This window comes from Clavelina lepadiformis, chromosome 9, assembly GCF_947623445.1.
Source record: "Clavelina lepadiformis chromosome 9, kaClaLepa1.1, whole genome shotgun sequence".
NCBI lineage: Eukaryota > Metazoa > Chordata > Ascidiacea > Aplousobranchia > Clavelinidae > Clavelina > Clavelina lepadiformis.
Window position 1 is genome coordinate 12243050 of NC_135248.1, and position 18903 is coordinate 12261952.

The following is an 18903-nucleotide window of genomic DNA, read 5'->3' on the forward strand; positions in this document are numbered from 1 at the left end:
TTCTCCTTACCAAGATTTCGTTGAAAATTGTGCTTAATGCTGTTAATATTTGTTATCAGAATATGTGCGCGAATGAGGTTCAATAGCGAGTAGTCCAGAATGTTCTTCCATTCTATAGAATATAGATGTTAGCTCTTGCAGTGCTTTTTATTTTTACTATTTCGCATTTTCGCATCGCAATTACAATAATTCTTACGGTGTTAAATGTTTTTTCAAATCAAATTTTGATTTTTTATATTTTTAGCGTTTGTCTAACATTTTACTCATATGGAATCTAGTCATTTTAGTGGGTCCAAATCAAAATCGTTGACATCATTATAATGGTAAGATTGGTTTATGGTAGCGCTTTAAACAACACCAGAGTAACAATCAAATAAAATGTTTAACTCCTTTCATCAAAAAGGCATAGGCACAGGCACAACAAAGTTGACAGTTAAGCAAAGTTTCAATTCAAATGTAAATGCGCCAAAAATTACAAGAGCAGTATCTAAACCAGTAACAAAAATTCGACAGGTAATACACACGTAGTACAGCAATGGCTTGACAGCAAAGACAGGCAGCTGATCTATTTAAAATAGAGAAAATTCTCTGTTGGTTAAAGCCATTGCATCCACGAACCTAAAACAACAATAAAAATCACAGTTGGAGTAGTAAGCTTTTTCAGAATAGCTTTAAGTTACTTTTCTTATGATAAGTTTAACCACCATATCTTAAAATAAAGTTAATATTTAAAATGTAAATTTAAGCCAAAGTTACTGAACAAAGACAGATTTATAAGCTTACCTCGTCATTTCACTACAGCAATGTACATATCTTGGTGTGTGGGCCCAAGGATAGGCTGTTTTAGGTGAAACCTCATTTTTGGGAACCCACCAACCATAATTGTTAGCATCAGTCAATGGCACACGACACAACTCATTTGGAGCTGGAGAAAAATAAAGAAGAACATTAGAACAAAAATATTGCCAACATGTTTATTTTTAAGAAAAATGTACAAAAAGGTATTGTTATTAACATCTAAATGCCAAAATATGATTAAAAAATTCAGAAATTTATGTAATATTATAAAAAGTTTTTGCCAGCTACATGGTATGCTTTATTTAAAAAATGTACTTACTGTATTGTGAGCGTACATGCTTTTTTAGAAGAGTTATGTGCTTGGAATAACTTCGTTCATTTCCAACGATAGGGTTGGTAAAATTATTAAAATGGTCGGGCACTCTACCAGTGTTTGGGATTGGGGGAAGTTTGAATGGTTTAGGGACAGGTTCTGATGATCCTGTGCAAATAAAAAAACTATTAAAATGTTTTCGAAAAATGGTTAACGCCTAAATTAATAAAAATAGTTACAATGAGATAATTTTGAGTAATATTTCTGTTACTATGCATATGTTGTAGCTATATTAGTAACATATTTTTGCTAAGATAAAGCATTGTAAGATTTAAACTTATGTTCAGTCATTGAGTACTGCATATTACACCTGTAGAAACCGGACAGGTATGCGGTCTGATTAGAGAAGATGATTCCAAACGCGATTTAATCGAATCTTGATAACCTAAACTAGTCAATCCAAAGAATGCCATTACATTTGCTAGGGTTAAAATCAACCAGATCAATCTGTATGAAACAGAAAACCATTATATGCATAAACCATGCAATACAATACCCATAACAACTTGCTATTCTTAAATTACATTCTCATATAATTACCCTCATGAAGCTGGGTTGTAAAAAGATTGAGAGAGGTGATTTATTAATTATGGATAAGCTACTGATATCTTTGTGAAAAAAGTGTGATTTTTCAAAGAATCATTCTATTTTTCGTCGATGGCAGGATGGGGAAAAATCAGTACTAGCTGTTAATAGAATGTGGTAATACGAAAAAAGCACCAAAGTCTAGAATGCTTAAAACGTATCATGTGAAAATATTGAAATAAAGTAATGGTGTAAAATTGCTTACAGTTACTGTACAACTAGGCTATGTACATGATTAACTGACTATGCATATACATGCATATGTTCAGATATTACCTAACACGTGCATTTCAATCAGAACTTGCACATAAATAAGCTTGAAAATCAAGGACAAAGTACAAGCGATGAGGAATCATTGTCGAGTTTAAGTCGTGCAAAGACTCACTCAGTTTGAGGATAAAGATTATGACGCCAAAGCTTTTTAAGTACAGTGCAACCATTTAATCTTATTTGAAAATTGCAATCAGTTTCAGGCTAAGTTATTTTGACAAAACTTAGTACCGGTAAGTGCTATCCTCAGGTTATTTAAGCCAGCCGCAGGCCTATAAACTTTATATACAGTATCATGGGACAACCGAGATAAGATAGATTGGTATTGGTGACGGTACCTGTAGTATAGTACCATCGCACTTTTGAGAATGAGAGACTGCTCCCGCCTACCAATACCCCAACTAGAAAGTACGGCAGTTTTCAACGAGAAATTGTGCGTGCAAACGGGCACGAAAATTAAAGCGTAATGCCCTGAAGTCAAAATTTTTTGTGTATTGATTATAAATTGGTGTGATGAGTAAAATGTTTGGCGTCCATGTTGATGAATCTCGTGCTTACAGGTGCCATACTTTCCACTGCGCTAAAGCGTATAACCAGTAGGCTACGTAAACTAAAACAGTCAAGTGGTCTAAACTTCAGTCACTCTTAAACTAAAAAAAAATCTAAAAATTCGCAGAATCGAAAAAAATTTACGGTACCAAACTGTTGAAATTAATACAACAAGTATTCCAACCACTTGTAAAGGCTTCACCCGTAGGCCAAGGCTACTTCAGAAATCAAAAGCACAAGTGTTTTGGTTACTAGCGACTTGTCCTAAATCAAGCTGATAATTAAACCGCGCCATTGAGCGGTCAAAAACTTTTAATAAAATTTTTAAAAATTGCACACGTCATGATCGAAAAAAAGTTCAGACACAAATAAAGAAACTGCATTTAAAAAAACATGTCCTCCTTTAAATAAACATTAATTTTTTATTTTTCCTAAGGCTATTTGTTTGAATAATCGATTTTCCAATGTTAAATTTCAAAAAAATATTCTCTGAACAGCAATGAAGGCTTCATCAATATTTGATTTGCGTTGATTTTGGAAGCTTAATAATATATCACTTACGTTTGCACAAAGGCAGCCATAATTACTCAGAAAGCATTGTTTGTGATACAACATAAGCAATGTCTTTTTTGCCAAGAGAATTAATAGCACAAACAATATATGTCATTGTAGCTAGCCATATCGGATTTCAAAATGTTTTCTATTGAGATTGTAAGGACGTCATATCCATTTATTTGTTTTCGTTGTTTCTTCTGAACATAACTTGGTTTAAAGTTCGCCAATTTCAGTGGAAGAATATCCGCACCTCGATGCTGTAGGTTACTTTCTAAACTTAAAATCGATTCTGATGCGCACATTTTAAAGAAACGTGAGTTCTTTGTTGCTAATATATTTTATGCTTTTTATTTTAATTAAATATAAAAACTTTTAAGTTAAAAATCAATAGAATTAACTACAGATCTGGTTCATAGCCTAGCATTTTAACTATATTATAGTCACAAGAAGTAGTTGTACAAGCAATAAAAACAAGCTAGCTCTGGTCCACACCAACCATCTAGGGAGAGTCAATTTTTTACGTAGGTTGAACTTGGTCAATCAGCAGAGAAAATGTTTCAAAATCAAAATAATGCATTAAGATTTGTTGTCATAATCTTAGACCAAAATTGAGAGCCATGAGCAAAACAAGACTGCAAAGCGCCACTTCAACGCGCTCTAGCGGAACGTCTGGATCGTTTGACGTTGAAACAAAGCGCTATAATCACCCGTCTTCCGCAAAACCAACTGGACGAAGGATGCTGTACACAGGTTAGGTCAGGCCTGGAATTACTTAAAGCTACTATAAATTGTGTAAAAAGAAGTAGCCTGCAAGTTGTGGTAGGCTTTCACTAACTTGGCATTTATAGTATGTCATTGATGCCTAGAGATGCGCAACTTCAATTTAACGCAAGAGGAATATGCTATTGCTAACCACTAAACCACCATGTACTAAAATAAAACAGGGCCTACAGATGCACTGTTTCATCGAGTATCCGTTGAAGATCAGGGAATGTACATTGGGATTGCTCCCATGTCATCAGAATTCACCAGCCAAGCAAACTACCTATACAAAGCAACTGACAACAATGCCCCTCTATGCAGATGGAGGCAGCAGAGAGTCGGCGAAATTGGATGGAATGTCAGTAATCTTCTGAAAAACTCAGTACTTCCGGTTAAAATAGATCCGGGAAGGCGGTAGCTTCTTAAAGAGATTGGTCAATATTTCGCCGATGTACAACAACAATAAAACCCAAACAGGCTAAAGATTTTGATGCCTTTCTTCAACAGTCTTAGTCACAATGCAGAGTCATCTATCTCAGGTCATTATACAGTAATTATAAATTGCACGAGGCCTTGATAAATTATACAAAAAATTCATTCCTAGATTACGTTGAAAATATATTGATGCAACTTGTATTACATCAAAATTACTTTGAAATATCGTCTATTTGTTCAATAACGCATTTATACGAGTTTTAAACCAAAATGTCAACAAACTAATGGAAATTTTTAAATAGAACACTTAAGGCTACGGTTTGTTTGTTGCGTTTATCAACGGCGAAACTAATTAGGGCAATTGTCTAAAAGAAAAATGCATTTGGATTTTTTTTGTGGAAACTTGAAACGAATTATAAATCTGCACCGCATCGTTCTATCTCATCGAGAACGAAGTCCATGTCCTCATAACTGACTTTCTCATTGACACAAGTCATCCGGAAAAAAGTGGGGCGGTCAGCGACCGGCGAAAAACCGACCAGTACAGTTCCCTTCTTTTGCATCCTGAAGTGAAAACGACAATCAGCTAACCTTTTAACTACTATGGTGTATATGCAATTAAATGGTGAGAAGGAAAAACATGACACCCCTTTATATGCTCATAGTTACATGAAGTTAACTTCCTATAAGCGTTTGCTGTAGCAGCGTAAAGCAGTAAACTTAAAGTAAAAAAGGCTCTGAGGTAGTAGAGTTAAGCCTATTACAAAAGGACAGTTTATACGCAGCAACATAAACATGTTTGAAATTTGCAATAATATTCATTCAACCACCTGTGTTTGATTATTGGAACTATTTTAGCAAGATCCTTGTAAAACTCCTCGTTTTCATCTCTACCCCTCAACGATGGAGGAATGTACCAGAAAGTGACGTTCGAAAATTCAGGCTGCAAACACGTAATTGCAGATACGACCGATTTACATAAACTTCACATATAGAAAAGATACCAAATACAGATTATCAAGTGATATTACCTCATCGTCCAAAACACGGAAATTCGGACGCTTTTTCAAAGCTTGAATAAGATGTTGCGCGTTGTCCATTGCTCTGTCAATCACCTTCTCAAACCCAGAGTCGCCTTTGGCTTTCCACATGAACCACAATTTGAATCCATCGCTCTACAGAAAAAATATAGAAACGAAAAAGAAAACATTCAGTGGAAAGAAATTTATCTCTGTGTAACTGGGACTTTTACAACAACAAAGACTTTTGCAAGATAGAAGCAGACTCGTTTCTGATATGTGTGGGTGATGATACGCACCGCATATGAGCAAAAAATAGCTGGGAGATAATATATGATATATATCAATAATTTTACCCTTCTACCACACTGCACAAGCTTCCTGCCGATGTCGTAGGATTCGTCGTAAGGTTTTCCGACTTGAAACAAATAGGGCACATGGAGAGAATGACTCTTGTTCAAAAGGCCCTGAAATAAGAGACAGAAAACTATCATCATCAAGGTTTACAAAACATCTTATTTTGGCAACTAACACTTTTGCTAGTTATGTGTCAAACTTTACGTCATAATTCTCTGGCAGCAATATAAACTTTACTGCTCTCATGACAGAAGCTTTGTAAAATAAAGGCGTTCAGCTGGTAACGACCTCACCTTTTGTTTTACAAACAAAGCGGAACACGTGACCGGTGCGCAGAGCAGTTTATGGGGATTCCAAGCAAATGAATCGGATCTAACAACAAAGAAAAAGAATTCCATTGCATTTTTTTTATGTTTGCAGTGGATATACTCCAAGTACATACAGCACATATGCACCGTGACACTGCAGCTGAGACGTTGGAAGTATAGGCTGTAAACCGATCTCATTAAAGTTAACTCAAAAAAAGCAATAACTGCTTTTTTAATCAATGATCATACCATTTTTAATGTCTTACCGCTCAACCCCAGCGCATAAATGGCGGTGTTTCTTCGACACAAGGGCACTTCCACCCCAGGCACCCTGGAAACAGTCATAGTGTCTTTTATAATCAATTTAGCAGTTGGCTATATAGAGCATACAGTATACAGAGAACAACTTAGCCTCATGTATAGTAAAATGTAACGAGTACAATGTGCGCACAACACCACTCTTTCACGTCGCATGCAAAAGTTCACAGATTTTTTAACCACGAACATTATCCTTACGTCGACATGCATCCAGACCCCGTGCTTCTGACAAACATCGGCTATCTTGTTAAACGGGTCGAAGGCGCCAAGAACGGTCGTTCCAGCAGTTGCTGTGACCAGCAGAGGAACGTTTCCCTGAAACAAAAATGTTTTACCAGCGCCGCGAATTTTAGGGTACTAGAGTCGTTGGAAGACTGCGCCGTTTCACTGAAGACCGGAAATATTAACGCTTGCTATACTTTCGCGTTAGGATATGAGTAAAAGCTGACAGCATTACATGTAATATTACATGACATATGATTTTTCAAATATGAGAGCAGTTAGGTTATTTTTCTGCTTTACTAAAAATTAATGGTGTTCAGCATCCAAACTTGTGAAACTTATAACAGATGAGGATAGGCCCGCACTTATAGCAATCGTTAAGACTCATAAGAGACAAAGCAAAATCTTGTCGATTATGAGTCGAACACAATATTATGATCTTGTTGTTTTTAGCGTACTTAAAGTACACTTTGTAGTAATGCTGGTTAAGAACAAAACATAGTACTTCGATCGAACAAAAACCACCCTTCGATAGCTCAGTTGGTAGAGCGGTGGACTGTAGTGGTTAACATTGTCACAGATATCCATAGGTCACTGGTTCGAATCCGGTTCGAAGGACACCTTTTGCCCCATGCTTAACGTGAGTATCAACGCCGACGTATCCAGCGTTTGTGCCGGATAGGGCTGCGAATTTAGCTGAACATCTTTAGTCGTTAGTTAGCTGGCGGTTAGCTACCATAATAACATAAAATAAATAGCAAGTTACATTGTAAATTGCAGGTAAAACTACTTTTTACTCTTAAGAAGCGAGATGAAAAGTGTAGTGTTATAATAGCATGAAATATATGAAATGCCAGGCTCCAAAGTTTATTAGGGAAACATCTAAGAATTTAAATGATTAACGAAGTAGCACATTTCAACGAGCCGATGGATCACGAAAACTTTACACATACTAAATATTTATAAGTAGGCGGGATGAAATCTTTTCCTTTAAGAGTGGCGCACAATATCTAGGTTGTTGATTTTAGCGACTCAAGAGCACACTTTAATAACGCTCGTTGTGCATATAACTTCAACGGCATGCAAACAAGCCTCCGATAGCTCAGTTGGTAGAGCGGTGGACTGTAGTGGTTACATGGCTCAGATATCCATAGGTCACTGGTTCGAATCCGGTTCGAAGGACGTATTTTACCAAAAATATACGTAATTTAGTATTTAAATGTCCACGTGTCGGTAAGTTAGCGTTTGTGCCAAAATTGTTATCTAAACTGTACGCTTTACTGTGAAATTCCGATGCGCGCACAATTCGCTTCTCGCCAAAAATTCACAAAATTATATGCATCTATCACTATGTATGTAATCTTATAGTTACAGTATGGTGAGTTAGACGCATCTGCAGTACATTCAGAAAGGAATAAGGCAAAAAATAACCAAAAATACTGCGCAATTATACATAGCCTATAATACGACAAGAATCGAATTACAGTAAGATAAAAAGAACTCTTACTGCATTTTTTGTTTCGACGATCTTTCTTTCTAGTTCTTCCGGGATCATCTTTCCATGAGAGTCGCATTTCACAGCGACACAACTGTCCTCGCCATATCCAAGAAGAGCAGCGTTCTTCTGAGCAGAATAGTGGGCTTGCTGTGAACAAAACGTAACGATCTTTGGCAGCCCGTACAAACCCTTCGCCTTACTCTCTGGAAATCGTTTTATCCTTGCCACATTGAAGGCCAACATGTTTGAGTAAGTGCCGCCTGGTAAATAAAGATTGCGTTTGTCATTGAATTTCGTCATTTTGAGAAAAAAAAAGTGCCATGCTAGTAATCAGAGTTTAAGAGTTCACTAGCCTGGGCAAAACACTCCTTCGCCATCTTCATATCCAACGAACTTTTGCATGTGCTTAAGTACCGCAAGCTCAGTCATTGTGAGAACAGGAGCAACTTCAAATGTGTGCCTGGAGCAAAGACGATAACCGGTGAAATGTTGTATGTAGATACATGAACTATACATGCGCAGTTTAGTGTAAGTGCAACATAGCTACGATCCAGGTTTTTTCGTAACTGCAGCATCAAATTATGTGATGTGTGATTTCAGAATAAACCAATTTACCCGTTAACGTTGAGGGCATCTAGAACAATGTTAGCAGCTAAACCGTATGAGTCGAGGCCCGCAAACTGCTGATTGAAAAAACGAGGATGACCTGCAAAATGTAATTTTAAACAGTGAATACTCAGAGAATGTGAAGACATAGGAAAGCCTAAAATAAACGAAAAAATCCTCTTGCTATTCCAGTTTGTAGTCTTTTACAACCTTACCGCATTTTACTTACTCCGCGTAAGCCAATGAATTTAAGCGTATGTTAAGTTAGCATTAAAAGAACAATTCATCGATACCTACTAAAACGCTGTTTTCGAAAACCTTTTCACAAATATGAAGAAGTTCAGAATTATCAACGCCATCAGTGGATAGGCCAAAATTCAATTCTCTTTCTAGCACTTCAGGTGTTTTAAACCGGACGACGGGATTGTCCCTGTTACGAGATGCAGACACGGCCATTTTCATTGTCAGATTAAAAACATCTGTATTGCAAAGAAAACAGTAAATCGCTGAAAGTTACGTCAAAAGAGTTTGATACAACTGCGCGTTTTTCGTATGCAGTAAATTATATGAATTGATCATCTGCAGATACTCCCGATAATAATCATGCCATCTAATTTCCAAATGATGCAATTTCCTTTTAACTCAATATAACTGACCTGATAGTAGCGCATCCTCTTTGTCATGTGCCTCTGTGGCGACTTTGCATTTATTTGAGTTACCTGAGCAAGCAACAAGATTAAGGAATAATGTGTCTTTGTTACTGTTAAATGAGCATTAATTGAGTTTATTAGAAACTTGCCAAACGTTCAAGGTGAGAAGTTATTTAATTTTTAAGCCCAGATTCATCATATTAATTATCAGGCAATGATATCAAGCTCTTACCAGAAGCCATGAGTCTAAATTGGCTGTAACTGCTGTTAGTCAGAAACTGAAACAAAAACAATATACTATAAACTTAAGCATTACAGGAATTGGAAACTTGAGCGGTTAGGCCTATTAGCAAACTGCTGCAACTGTACGCCATACAGAAAACAGTGAAATACTAATGAAGCAGTAATGAATATTATGCAAGGTTAGACAAAAAATAAAATTGGCCCTCGACCAGCTGTTTTGCGAAAAGCAGCGAGGACAAATACAAAACGCAACGATGCGTAACAAGTAGCAATGTCACTGTGAGTCTACTGTCTACTAGCAAACTGCTGAAGTCCATACGTCATGAATCATGAGTTTATGACACCACCAACAGAAAGACCTAAAAAACTTATTTTAAAATAGCTGGTTCTTTATCAATGTGCCGGTTAATCTTGTTTATAGTAAATATGTGAATGAACAGGCACTATATCTATCAACAAATTCTCGAATCTGCCGACATACTGTATTATAATCAGCCTTACAACCTATAACGGTTAAAGGACAAAACCTGATGTGATTACTGGTAAGCTAGGCTTTATCAAGTTACTAGATCAGAGATGAAACTCGATCGATAAGTTGCTTTTTGACTGGCTGCACACTATCATTACTATTGTTAAGGTCAAATGACCCACTTTCATTTAGGACTTAGTCAACATTTTGATGCAGTGCTTGAGGTTATACAACTTACTGAAGCACAGTTCCTTCGTAGTAAACGTCCAACAATTCTCAGAGTTCCGATTGCGTACATGTTACGTGATCGTGACGCGGCAATGTTACAAACTTTAGTTTCAACATCGTGCGATGTAGTTACGCAAATATTTGCGCGAAGCGTTGGCCTATTCCAACGATCGTTTTAAATTAGTACTAGGTACTAGTTCACGTCAGACGTACTAGTTGTGTAAGACGGGGTGATTGTTTTTTCACAGTTATTGACATTATAGGACATGAAATGGTTTTGCAATGGATTCTTTATTCGCACCTTTACGGGAAATTGCTCCATGACCCTGGGAATATAACTAGTAGTACTACAGCAACTTTTTTAAATGAACATAAAGAAATAAAATTCAAAGCGGTGTCTTCATATGATATATCTAAAGTGGCTTTTCAAAATTTTTCCCCAAGCAAAAATAGATATTTGTTTGATGATTTTTTGATTCCAGATATAGGCTACTGTAGCTTCCTTTCACTTCACTCACTGCCGTCACTGGTTCTATTACAGACATTGGCCTGCAACAGTTACGTTAGCCTAATCGTCAAAAGTTTGCTTGCGAGCAAAGAAACTATAATTGTTAAAGCTGTAGAGTGTAGACATTACAGTAGTTTTGTAACCAAAATAAAGATTGCCGTGCTTAAAAATTTTTTTTAACTTTACACAGGAAAACGTTGTACTGATGTTGGAATGCCTGTGATTTATTTATTCCTGCCTGCCTACCTTTGTCGCTTCTGGACTAAGAAGAGTTTTTGCGCGACTTAGGCTACTTGGCGATATTTCACTGACTGCTGCGGAGAGAACCGTCTTAGACGTTTTCGAGTCTTTGCTGCAGAGCGTGTATTTTCGTTTCCATTTTGTGGTTTTCCTTGAAATTATCATCGAAAATTGTACAAAGAGGACAACTATGAATCGTTATTGCTTGCAGAGAATAGACACAACCTGCGTATGGCAGACCCACTCTTACATCACATTTAAACTCATGAATAGCTACGTAACAAATTCATGAAAATTATCATGCCATGTGTATAGCCTATAGGCCTACTAGGCTTAGTTTGACTTGCATTTATAAAACGGTATACAGTCGACTCCGCTTAATTCGGACACTTTGGTTCCGCTTACTTTTGGCCGAATTAAGCGGAGAAACGGCTTTGTCCGAATTAAGCGGAAAATCAGTTGTTCGTTTCATGGTGATGCATAAAGGCAAAAACACCATTTAAAATACTGTACTGTTGCGTAATAAATGAATTGCAGCTGCGCTATACTGCAGTAACTGGCACTGATCGCATAAAACGTCTTCGTTTACTTTAGTGAGCAATTTCACTTTTTGTGCTAAACTTTTCTGTACAATTTTGTCCTACAAGATGGACGCAATTGTACCGAAGTAAAAGCGACTATGAAGCTGGCACGGCGTTATATGAGTTCATTGTCGATTGTTACTGCATCGATCGTCATTGTTTCACCATAATCACTCATAATGCAATTGCATCTTGTCTTAAAACGAACGAAGTACTGTTTATTGTGTCATAACCTAACGATGGAATTGCGAACCTGTGTCCGAATTAAGCGGAGAATTGTCCGCATTAACAGGAGTTTTTTACGTTCAATTTTTACTTTTGTTCCGTTCCCGAGCATTTTGGCCGAATAAAGCGGTTGTCCGGGTTATCCGGTGTCCGAATTAAGCGGATTCGACTGTATTTGCAAAACTATCTTTATTTGGATTTTAAATCTTGTTTTCTGTAAAAGCAAACTTGGCTCGTGGGCGTGGATTCCATCTGTATTGCGCGGTGAAGCTGGGCTACTTTGCACCATATTGGATTGAAAGAATAGCCAACACAAAGGATTAAACCGCAGAAAGAATTCGTGTACATAAACGCTCAGTGAAATGCTGAGCAGCATACAAAAAATGTAACAAACAAACACCTTGGTTTATAAAAATAAGTGAGGTCGTCGGGTACTGTAATTAATTGATTCCAATTAACGAAGAGGCACTGAAAACTGCCTTGACAGGTTGTTCCCCTAATATAAAGCGGCAGTTCAACTTTCTAAAACTATTATAACCTACGGTATATATATTTTCTTTTTTAAACCATAGAGACATAATACACTTATCTCATTCTACGATTGAACAATCAAAACTTTTAAATATGATTAAAAGAGAATGAATTGGTTAAATGTTTAAAAAAATAAGAAATTTTTGTTACACGTTTAGAGTAATACTATTTGTAAATATTCTGTATGCATTTTGTTTTGTATTAAATGGTAGAAATAAATTCCGTATGAGCCCCTTGATACCTGTAAACCACAGGCCCACAGCGGTCATAATCCGGTTCTAGTGCAGATATTCAACTCTGTCGGTTCTCATTTGCCATGCGTTTAGCATGTCTAAGCGTTTTTATTGTGCTAAATAATAAATATTACTGGCAAGTAGGCCTACTAATAGCAATTGGCTCGATTTTTCGTCCCCACCGCTCTTTTGACGAATAATAAAATAATTGTTTGATTGATTAATTATTATTATACCACTGCCATTTCTGCTTCAATCTGTCATTGCTGCTTCAGTGTGTCTGCATTTCAAAGAGTGAGGCTTGCTTGAAATGTACTCGACTAAACGGGGTAAGCAAGTCGACAACATTTTTCTCCATGAAAAAAAAGTATCGGCAGAATAACAAAGGTCGCGTTACTTAAAGAACTGTCTGTCAACTGCCTTTGCAAGAAAGAAAGTAAAAGATGCGTCCCTGGGTGGGCTTGAACCACCAACCTTTCGGTTAACAGCCGAACGCGCTAACCGATTGCGCCACAGAGACGGCGAACGCAACCCGGTGTTTGGCCGAGCATATCTTTATGTTGCCAACCCAAATCTTACGCATACCTTGTAGCACAAGTTGTTGGTATGGTTTATTTTTCGTCATTGTTTGTGTTTGTGCAGGGAGTGAAAAAACGATTACAGCGGAAGGAAATACTGTAATTATTAGCTCCGCAAACTAACAACAAACGGGAGAAAGCAACTAAGTGCAAAGGCTTATTTAAAACGTGCATGCATTAAAAAAGGATTTGATAACAATTAATGTCTTCATGGTTACAAAAGCGTTTCAAATGTTACTTATTATAGAACTTAACGTTTTAACCATTAGTTTCATATTATGCTACATTTTGTTGCCTTATTGGGGTCAAAAATTTTGGTAACGTAGAAATGGGTAAAAGCAATGGTTTAAAAATGTCTAACAGTACAAAATTTTTTACTGTAAGAAAGTCGCTAAATTCGCTGAAAGCAAAAATGGTTGCCACCTTTACTGACCCTAGAAAATTGGTTTATAGTGCATTCATATCATATGCCAACATATGTAATCAGATTGCCAATATATCAGATAGTTAACATATAGGCCTAGTGCTTTATTAATTATTAAATAGCCATTATAAGATTTCATAAAATACAAACTTTTATAAAACAGTGCCCCGAGTGAGGATCGAACTCACGACCTTGAGATTATGAGACTCACGCGCTGCCTACTGCGCCATCGAGGCGGACGACGGATATTACCCTTTATTAATTATATAAAGACAGCGCTGCACTTAACATTTAAAGCAAAGTGATCTTTGGAAAAGCATCTAATCACAATGCTTGGTAAACTGGGTAGGCCTAAGTTAGTTGGTCGCAAAAATGGTTGAAACTAGAATTTATTTTGAAATCATTAAATCTGTGCTAAGATAAGATTTTCATCAGATGTTATCGATCTACATATTAAGTTACAACAGTTTTAGCTCAATAACTCTACTAAGTAACAGTATTTCGAAGTAATTTTCATGCAGTTTTTAGTAACCTTATGAAAGTGTGAGAGTAACTCTGTTTTCCCTTTAGCGACTCCAATAAGTTTATGTTAAGTATTTTATGGTTGAATACCGGTACAGAACATTTAAAATTGAAATTAACCTAGGCTATCAAACAAACAAAAGGTCGTATCGTTGTATCAACGATATAAAGAACTTCTTTATATCGTTGGTTGTATGCTTAGGCTATGCAAAGAGCATCAAACTTTTATTTTATACTCTTTGGGCTACGTTACGTCACTAAATAATCTAAATGTTAATCTAACTTCTTTGGTTCAAAATGGCAGCATTGAATGTTTCTTTTGGCTGTTCAATGAATATATAAAATGTAATTTACAATTACTTGATACCAGCCTATAAAAACACTTACCAAGCAGAGGCTACAATAATTCGCGAACAAGAAACAAAATTTCCTTCGAACCGGATTCGAACCAGTGACCTATGGATATCTGAGGTATGTAACCACTACAGTCCACCGCTCTACCAACTGAGCTATCGAAGGAGCTGGAGTCGACGTTTGAATTAATTGGACTAGATCTCAAGCGATAAGGTTTACGAACCTTATAAAGTGAGACCTTATGATTACAAGTACGCTGTTTATGAACAGTGCACATAATCTGATGTGATTTTTTGTGCGACATGTGTAATTACACACGAAATGTGACTGATATAAAATATAAATACGCGCGACGTGCGTAAACCTTTTACGATTTGTCGAGCCTACCGAAATCACATCTTTCTACAAACATAACAAGATTTTTTTAGAAAGGCTATGTGTGTTTCTTGCCAACCAATAACCACTAGCAAATTAGGTTTCTTTTACCAAAGTAGCTAACCACGTTATCAACATAAAAGAAACAATATTAGACAGATGAACAATGTGAAACGTATTGTCTCCAATTTCTCACAAATCGCTAGTTTTCCTCATCTATGACCTTGCAAGATTGTGAATGAACTGTGCTGTTATCCGCACTGTGGTGAACTAGAACTAGACCATCGTTTTTCAAAGTGGGCACCGCGGGGGCCTTTATGGTTGGTGAGAGACTGTGACTATTACTGTAATAGCAATATAAAGTCATATCAGGTTTTCAAACGATTTCTGGTAAAGACACGCCACGCAACATAAATCGCGGGGTCACGTCACTGAATATAAGTAGTAGCAGGGGAAGACGAGGCAAAGCGGGAGACAAGTTTCTCACGTTTTTATGCTTGTGCTTGTTGTGCAAAATTAGCGGCGCGAAGGCTATGGATGAGCAGGAGGCCAAGGATTTTGAGGGTTACTATAAGGGGGCCACGAACCACGAAAGGTTGAGAACCACTGATAAAAACAAAATTAAAATTGGCATTTACGTCATAAGATGAGCCTTATAAAAAATCTTTCATGTATGCTGTAGGCCAACGAAATAAATAGCACAATACAATACTGAAATGAGACTGATGGTGCACAAGGTTCTGTCCGACAGCTTTGAATTAGCTTAGAAAACGTAGGATTGCTGTACGTAAAGTGCGTGTCTAATTGCGTAAACAAGAGAAAATCGTTTTATCTGCATATTATTAACTGAGCAAACAAAATCAAGACAATTACAGAAATGACTCCTGAAATACGAGACATTTACTGTGAAATAACTGTGATGTAAGCTGCACAAAGAGAAAAAAAACTACTTATCAGCCACATTTTATAATACTGTAATCAAAGAAATCTGTCGATCTCCATGCACTAACAACATGGTTTCGAGCAAAGGAAACAAAAAAGCCGTCAAGAAGAGAAACTAGAGTGAAGTTTTAAGGCTAAAAGAAACATATGTAAAAATGGCAAAACCCATCACGTATGCTGACAAAGTTAAAAGACAATGGAACAAAGACCTCGCCGTAGATTATAGCAATCACCGGGAGTTTACTATTCAAATGTTCAAAGAAAGTAAGAGAGAAGATGTCTACTCATTGCTGAGAGAAACCGCGATACCGATACGTATTATCGAGAGCATAATCCAGAAACCAGGAAATATTATCAACATCACATTAGACAGTAAGAACGCCATACGGATTGCAGACATACTTGAAGAGAGGCCAGAGGTGAAGCATGCCACTGCTCACGGCGACGACAGAACGAACCTTACTATGCGATGGGTGCCTATCGACTATCCCCAAAAACACCTTGACAAATTTTTTGCAAAGTTCGGTATCCGAGGCCCAGCCCAGCTGGGTTTTGACAAACACGGCATAAAAGACGGTAAAAGAGTATATAAAGTAACATAAGGACAGATGAAGGACCATCAACTACCATCGTACTTATACTTGGCAAAGATGAGATGCGCCGTGAGCTACGACGGTCAAATCCAAACCTGCTCCCTTTGCACGGAACAGGGACACAAGTACAGAGAATGCCCTGATCGACCAAAGTCAGACACCAACAATTCAGATGTAAAAGACTCTCCAACAAGTACCACTGAGCAATCGAACCTAGACGAGAACGAGTTAACATACCCCACCAAAGAGAGTCACGAAATGACAATGGACACCGTCGAAACAATACCCGCGGCAGGCGCTCCTTGAATCAGAGCAAAGGACAAAAGAGCCAAAAATGTTGAAAGGAACCCACCAGCAGCTGCGAGTCTATCGAAGGATAGTTTAAACCACGTGACCCAAACGAGCAACTTTTCGAGCTGAAAGAGAGCCGAGAGGGCAAAAGGAAAGTCATAAGCGAGGAATCCAACGAGAGCCAGGAAAAACCTGCAACGCAGCGAAGTAAGAACTTTTAGACCCAACGTGACTATTCCCAATTGCCGCTGGACGAAACTGTGAACGTACGATGCCTATGCAGAGAACCCCTTACATTTCGAAGAAGTACTGACGAAAAGAATGAAACGACTCCAGACTTTGATAAACCCGTCTTTTGCATAAACTGTAATGCAGCTCACTTAAGATGTCACTGCACCGAGTTCTCGATCCAATACGTTAGAGACAGATATCGCACACATAGATTTGATTGCTGCCATATTATCTATAAACCGAACAAACCAGAACTTAACTTACTGTAAATTGAAAAGTAGTCCTATTACAGTATTAAGTATTAAAATTGTATTACAATCCGATAAATAAATAACTCCAGTATGTGAACTAAAGACATACAATAGTAGGTGTTACAAATATCTCGATTTTTCGTGTTTCCTTAATTTTGAATGTGTTTCAGATTTCATATAAGAAATGCATTGATTTCTTTGTTGTTTAAAATGTGTTTCAGAACGTACCTTGAGTCCATTTTCGAACTGTTCACGATTGTTTTTTCGTTTATTTTTTTGCATTTTTATTAAAGCGTGTCCTTACACCACTATGAGCGCCTAATAAACAAAAACGAGGAAAGTTGTCAGTTGATAACACTGGTCAACACGATTTTTGCGACAGACTGTGTTGGGGTCTTTTTTACCTAATTTTGGGGCGCTGAATCCGAATCTGGCATTATTTTTTTTCTATCACATCACGTTTTTGAAATAATATATATGATCAATATAAATAATACCGCAAATCAGAAACCGCCTTGAAATGTAGAGGTTGTTTTAATCAAAACTGCTGGAACGCTTAGTCATGCAAAACACGAACACAAAGCCTCGAAATCATTTAAAAAACATCACTATAAACTAGCCGTTGAACAATCAATGTATAATGATACAGAAATGCCACAATCTTTAAGAGCTCGAAAATTTTCGTTTTAATGGCTTTCGCTTATAGGTAGTGGTGTAATTTTCTCTCTTCAAGTTCCAGCAGTAATCTGACATCATGTGGCAGTCCCATCGGCCTTGGTAGCGCTCTTCCATAACTCTAATATCTTGGTGAAAGCGCTTACCTTGTTCTTCACTGACGTCCCAAAGGTTTTCAGGAAAGTAATCTAAATGATTTTTCAGAAAATGTAGCTTTATGTTCATATTGCATTTCATCTCTTGCATGCTGAATAACATTTGTTTTAAGAGGTCTCGATAGTTTTCTGCCTTTCTGTTGCCAAAGGAGTTACTAACAACTAAAGAAAAAGAATTCCAAGCCCTTGCTTCAACTCTGTTTATTGATGCTGCAAAGTTTGGATCTCTGAGCAGCTTCCTTATTTGTGGGCCACTAAAAACTACAGCCTTTTTCTTTCTTTTCTTCACTGAGACTTGGGAAGGCTTAGCAGATGTACTTAAAGCAATCTCCATTGTGATCAAGAACCTTAACTCCAAAGCATTGTGATCAAGAGCCTTAGCATATCATTTCATTGCCCCAAGTTTGATTGGAAGTGGCAGCAGGATGATCTTCTTGGTATCTACTAACGGGTTATGAATGATATTTTTCTATGCAGGTGTTAAACTGCTCCTTTCTGGCTACTTATCTTTTATCCAATGCTCATGTATGGCTCTGCTATCCCAGTAGCAGAGAAAACAAGGGTTTTTGGTGTAACCACCTTGCTGTCTTAACAGAAGGTTCATTATTTTTATGTCTACACATAATGCCCACGCGCAGCCATGATCACTGTACTTCAGTGTTTCCAGCACATCCTTAATGTTTTCATACGTCTCCTTGAGTGTCACAGAATGTCCTACTGGAATCGATACATATTTATTTCCATTGTGAAGTAACACGCGCTTCAGTCTTCGTTTTGAGCTCTCAATTTTCTTTTACATTATACGAATAATGTTATGTTTATTGTTGACAATGTTTACGTTTTACTAAAGAGCAGGGTGCTGTCACAAAAATCATTGGCCTTTTAAGTCTCCAGGGCAGATGTATACAAATAAAGACGGTAACTCAGTATTGAGCTACCAAACGTGATG

General features: G+C 37.2%; 3 protein-coding genes and 5 non-coding genes across 10 annotated transcripts; 3 read left to right on the forward strand and 5 right to left on the reverse strand.

Annotated features, from left to right (window-relative positions):
* Positions 1-426: 426 nt before the first annotated feature.
* On the reverse strand, positions 427-1639 carry LOC143470754 (sperm microtubule inner protein 11-like). Its single transcript, XM_076969027.1, has 4 exons — positions 1482-1639; positions 1118-1279; positions 784-925; positions 427-618 (listed from the first exon to the last, which is right to left on the reverse strand). The coding sequence occupies exons 1-4, from the start codon at positions 1582-1584 to the stop codon at positions 570-572; spliced, it is 456 nt and encodes a 151-aa protein (XP_076825142.1). The 5' UTR covers positions 1585-1639; the 3' UTR covers positions 427-569.
* A 1597-nt stretch (positions 1640-3236) lies between these two features.
* Positions 3237-4310, forward strand: LOC143470920 (protein SPMIP2-like). Its single transcript, XM_076969212.1, has 3 exons — positions 3237-3443; positions 3732-3880; positions 4075-4310. Exons 2-3 carry the CDS (start codon positions 3748-3750, stop codon positions 4308-4310), a joined length of 369 nt encoding a protein of 122 aa, XP_076825327.1. The 5' UTR covers positions 3237-3443; positions 3732-3747.
* A 61-nt stretch (positions 4311-4371) lies between these two features.
* LOC143470918 (cysteine sulfinic acid decarboxylase-like) lies at positions 4372-14545 on the reverse strand. 3 transcript variants are annotated; one of them, XM_076969210.1, is made up of 14 exons: positions 14475-14545; positions 9538-9583; positions 9312-9374; positions 8949-9134; positions 8665-8755; positions 8403-8509; positions 8059-8309; positions 6528-6644; positions 6278-6342; positions 5997-6075; positions 5703-5813; positions 5359-5502; positions 5158-5270; positions 4372-4891 (listed from the first exon to the last, which is right to left on the reverse strand). In XM_076969210.1, the coding sequence occupies exons 2-14, from the start codon at positions 9545-9547 to the stop codon at positions 4741-4743; spliced, it is 1488 nt and encodes a 495-aa protein (XP_076825325.1). In that variant the 5' UTR covers positions 9548-9583; positions 14475-14545; the 3' UTR covers positions 4372-4740. The 3 variants fall into 3 exon arrangements, with proteins under 3 accessions (XP_076825325.1, XP_076825324.1, XP_076825326.1); XM_076969209.1 differs by lacking the exon at positions 14475-14545 and adding an exon at positions 11000-11173; XM_076969211.1 differs by lacking the exon at positions 14475-14545 and adding an exon at positions 10256-10361.
* On the forward strand, positions 7077-7169 carry Trnay-gua (transfer RNA tyrosine (anticodon GUA)). The gene is made up of 2 exons: positions 7077-7113; positions 7134-7169. It is a non-coding gene; the product is annotated as a tRNA-Tyr (tRNA).
* On the forward strand, positions 7643-7733 carry Trnay-gua (transfer RNA tyrosine (anticodon GUA)). The gene is given in 2 exon segments: positions 7643-7679; positions 7698-7733. It is a non-coding gene; the product is annotated as a tRNA-Tyr (tRNA).
* On the reverse strand, positions 13010-13083 carry Trnan-guu (transfer RNA asparagine (anticodon GUU)). Its single transcript has one exon. It is a non-coding gene; the product is annotated as a tRNA-Asn (tRNA).
* Trnam-cau (transfer RNA methionine (anticodon CAU)) lies at positions 13729-13801 on the reverse strand. Its single transcript has one exon. It is a non-coding gene; the product is annotated as a tRNA-Met (tRNA).
* Trnay-gua (transfer RNA tyrosine (anticodon GUA)) lies at positions 14516-14606 on the reverse strand. Its single transcript is given in 2 exon segments — positions 14516-14551; positions 14570-14606. It is a non-coding gene; the product is annotated as a tRNA-Tyr (tRNA).
* Positions 14607-18903: the final 4297 nt, after the last annotated feature.

What these genes read in the sequence shown, in the direction of transcription:
- LOC143470920 (XM_076969212.1), top strand. Translation starts at nt 3,748, where the DNA reads ATGAGCAAAACAAGACTGCAAAGCGCCACTTCAACGCGCTCTAGCGGA. An exon ending in ACGAAGGATGCTGTACACAG is followed by an intron (nt 3,881 to 4,074) that starts GTTAGGTCAGGC and finishes AAAATAAAACAG; the next exon opens with GGCCTACAGATGCACTGTTT.
- LOC143470918 (XM_076969209.1), bottom strand. Translation starts at nt 11,158, where the DNA reads ATGATAATTTCAAGGAAAACCACAAAATGGAAACGAAAATACACGCTC. An exon ending in GATGCCCTCAACGTTAACGG is followed by an intron (nt 8,510 to 8,664) that starts GTAAATTGGTTT and finishes TCTTTGCTCCAG; the next exon opens with GCACACATTTGAAGTTGCTC. An exon ending in GTTCCAATAATCAAACACAG is followed by an intron (nt 4,892 to 5,157) that starts GTGGTTGAATGA and finishes TTTTCACTTCAG; the next exon opens with GATGCAAAAGAAGGGAACTG.
- LOC143470754 (XM_076969027.1), bottom strand. Translation starts at nt 1,584, where the DNA reads ATGGCATTCTTTGGATTGACTAGTTTAGGTTATCAAGATTCGATTAAA. An exon ending in GCATGTACGCTCACAATACA is followed by an intron (nt 926 to 1,117) that starts GTAAGTACATTT and finishes ATTTTTCTCCAG; the next exon opens with CTCCAAATGAGTTGTGTCGT. An exon ending in TGCTGTAGTGAAATGACGAG is followed by an intron (nt 619 to 783) that starts GTAAGCTTATAA and finishes TTGTTGTTTTAG; the next exon opens with GTTCGTGGATGCAATGGCTT.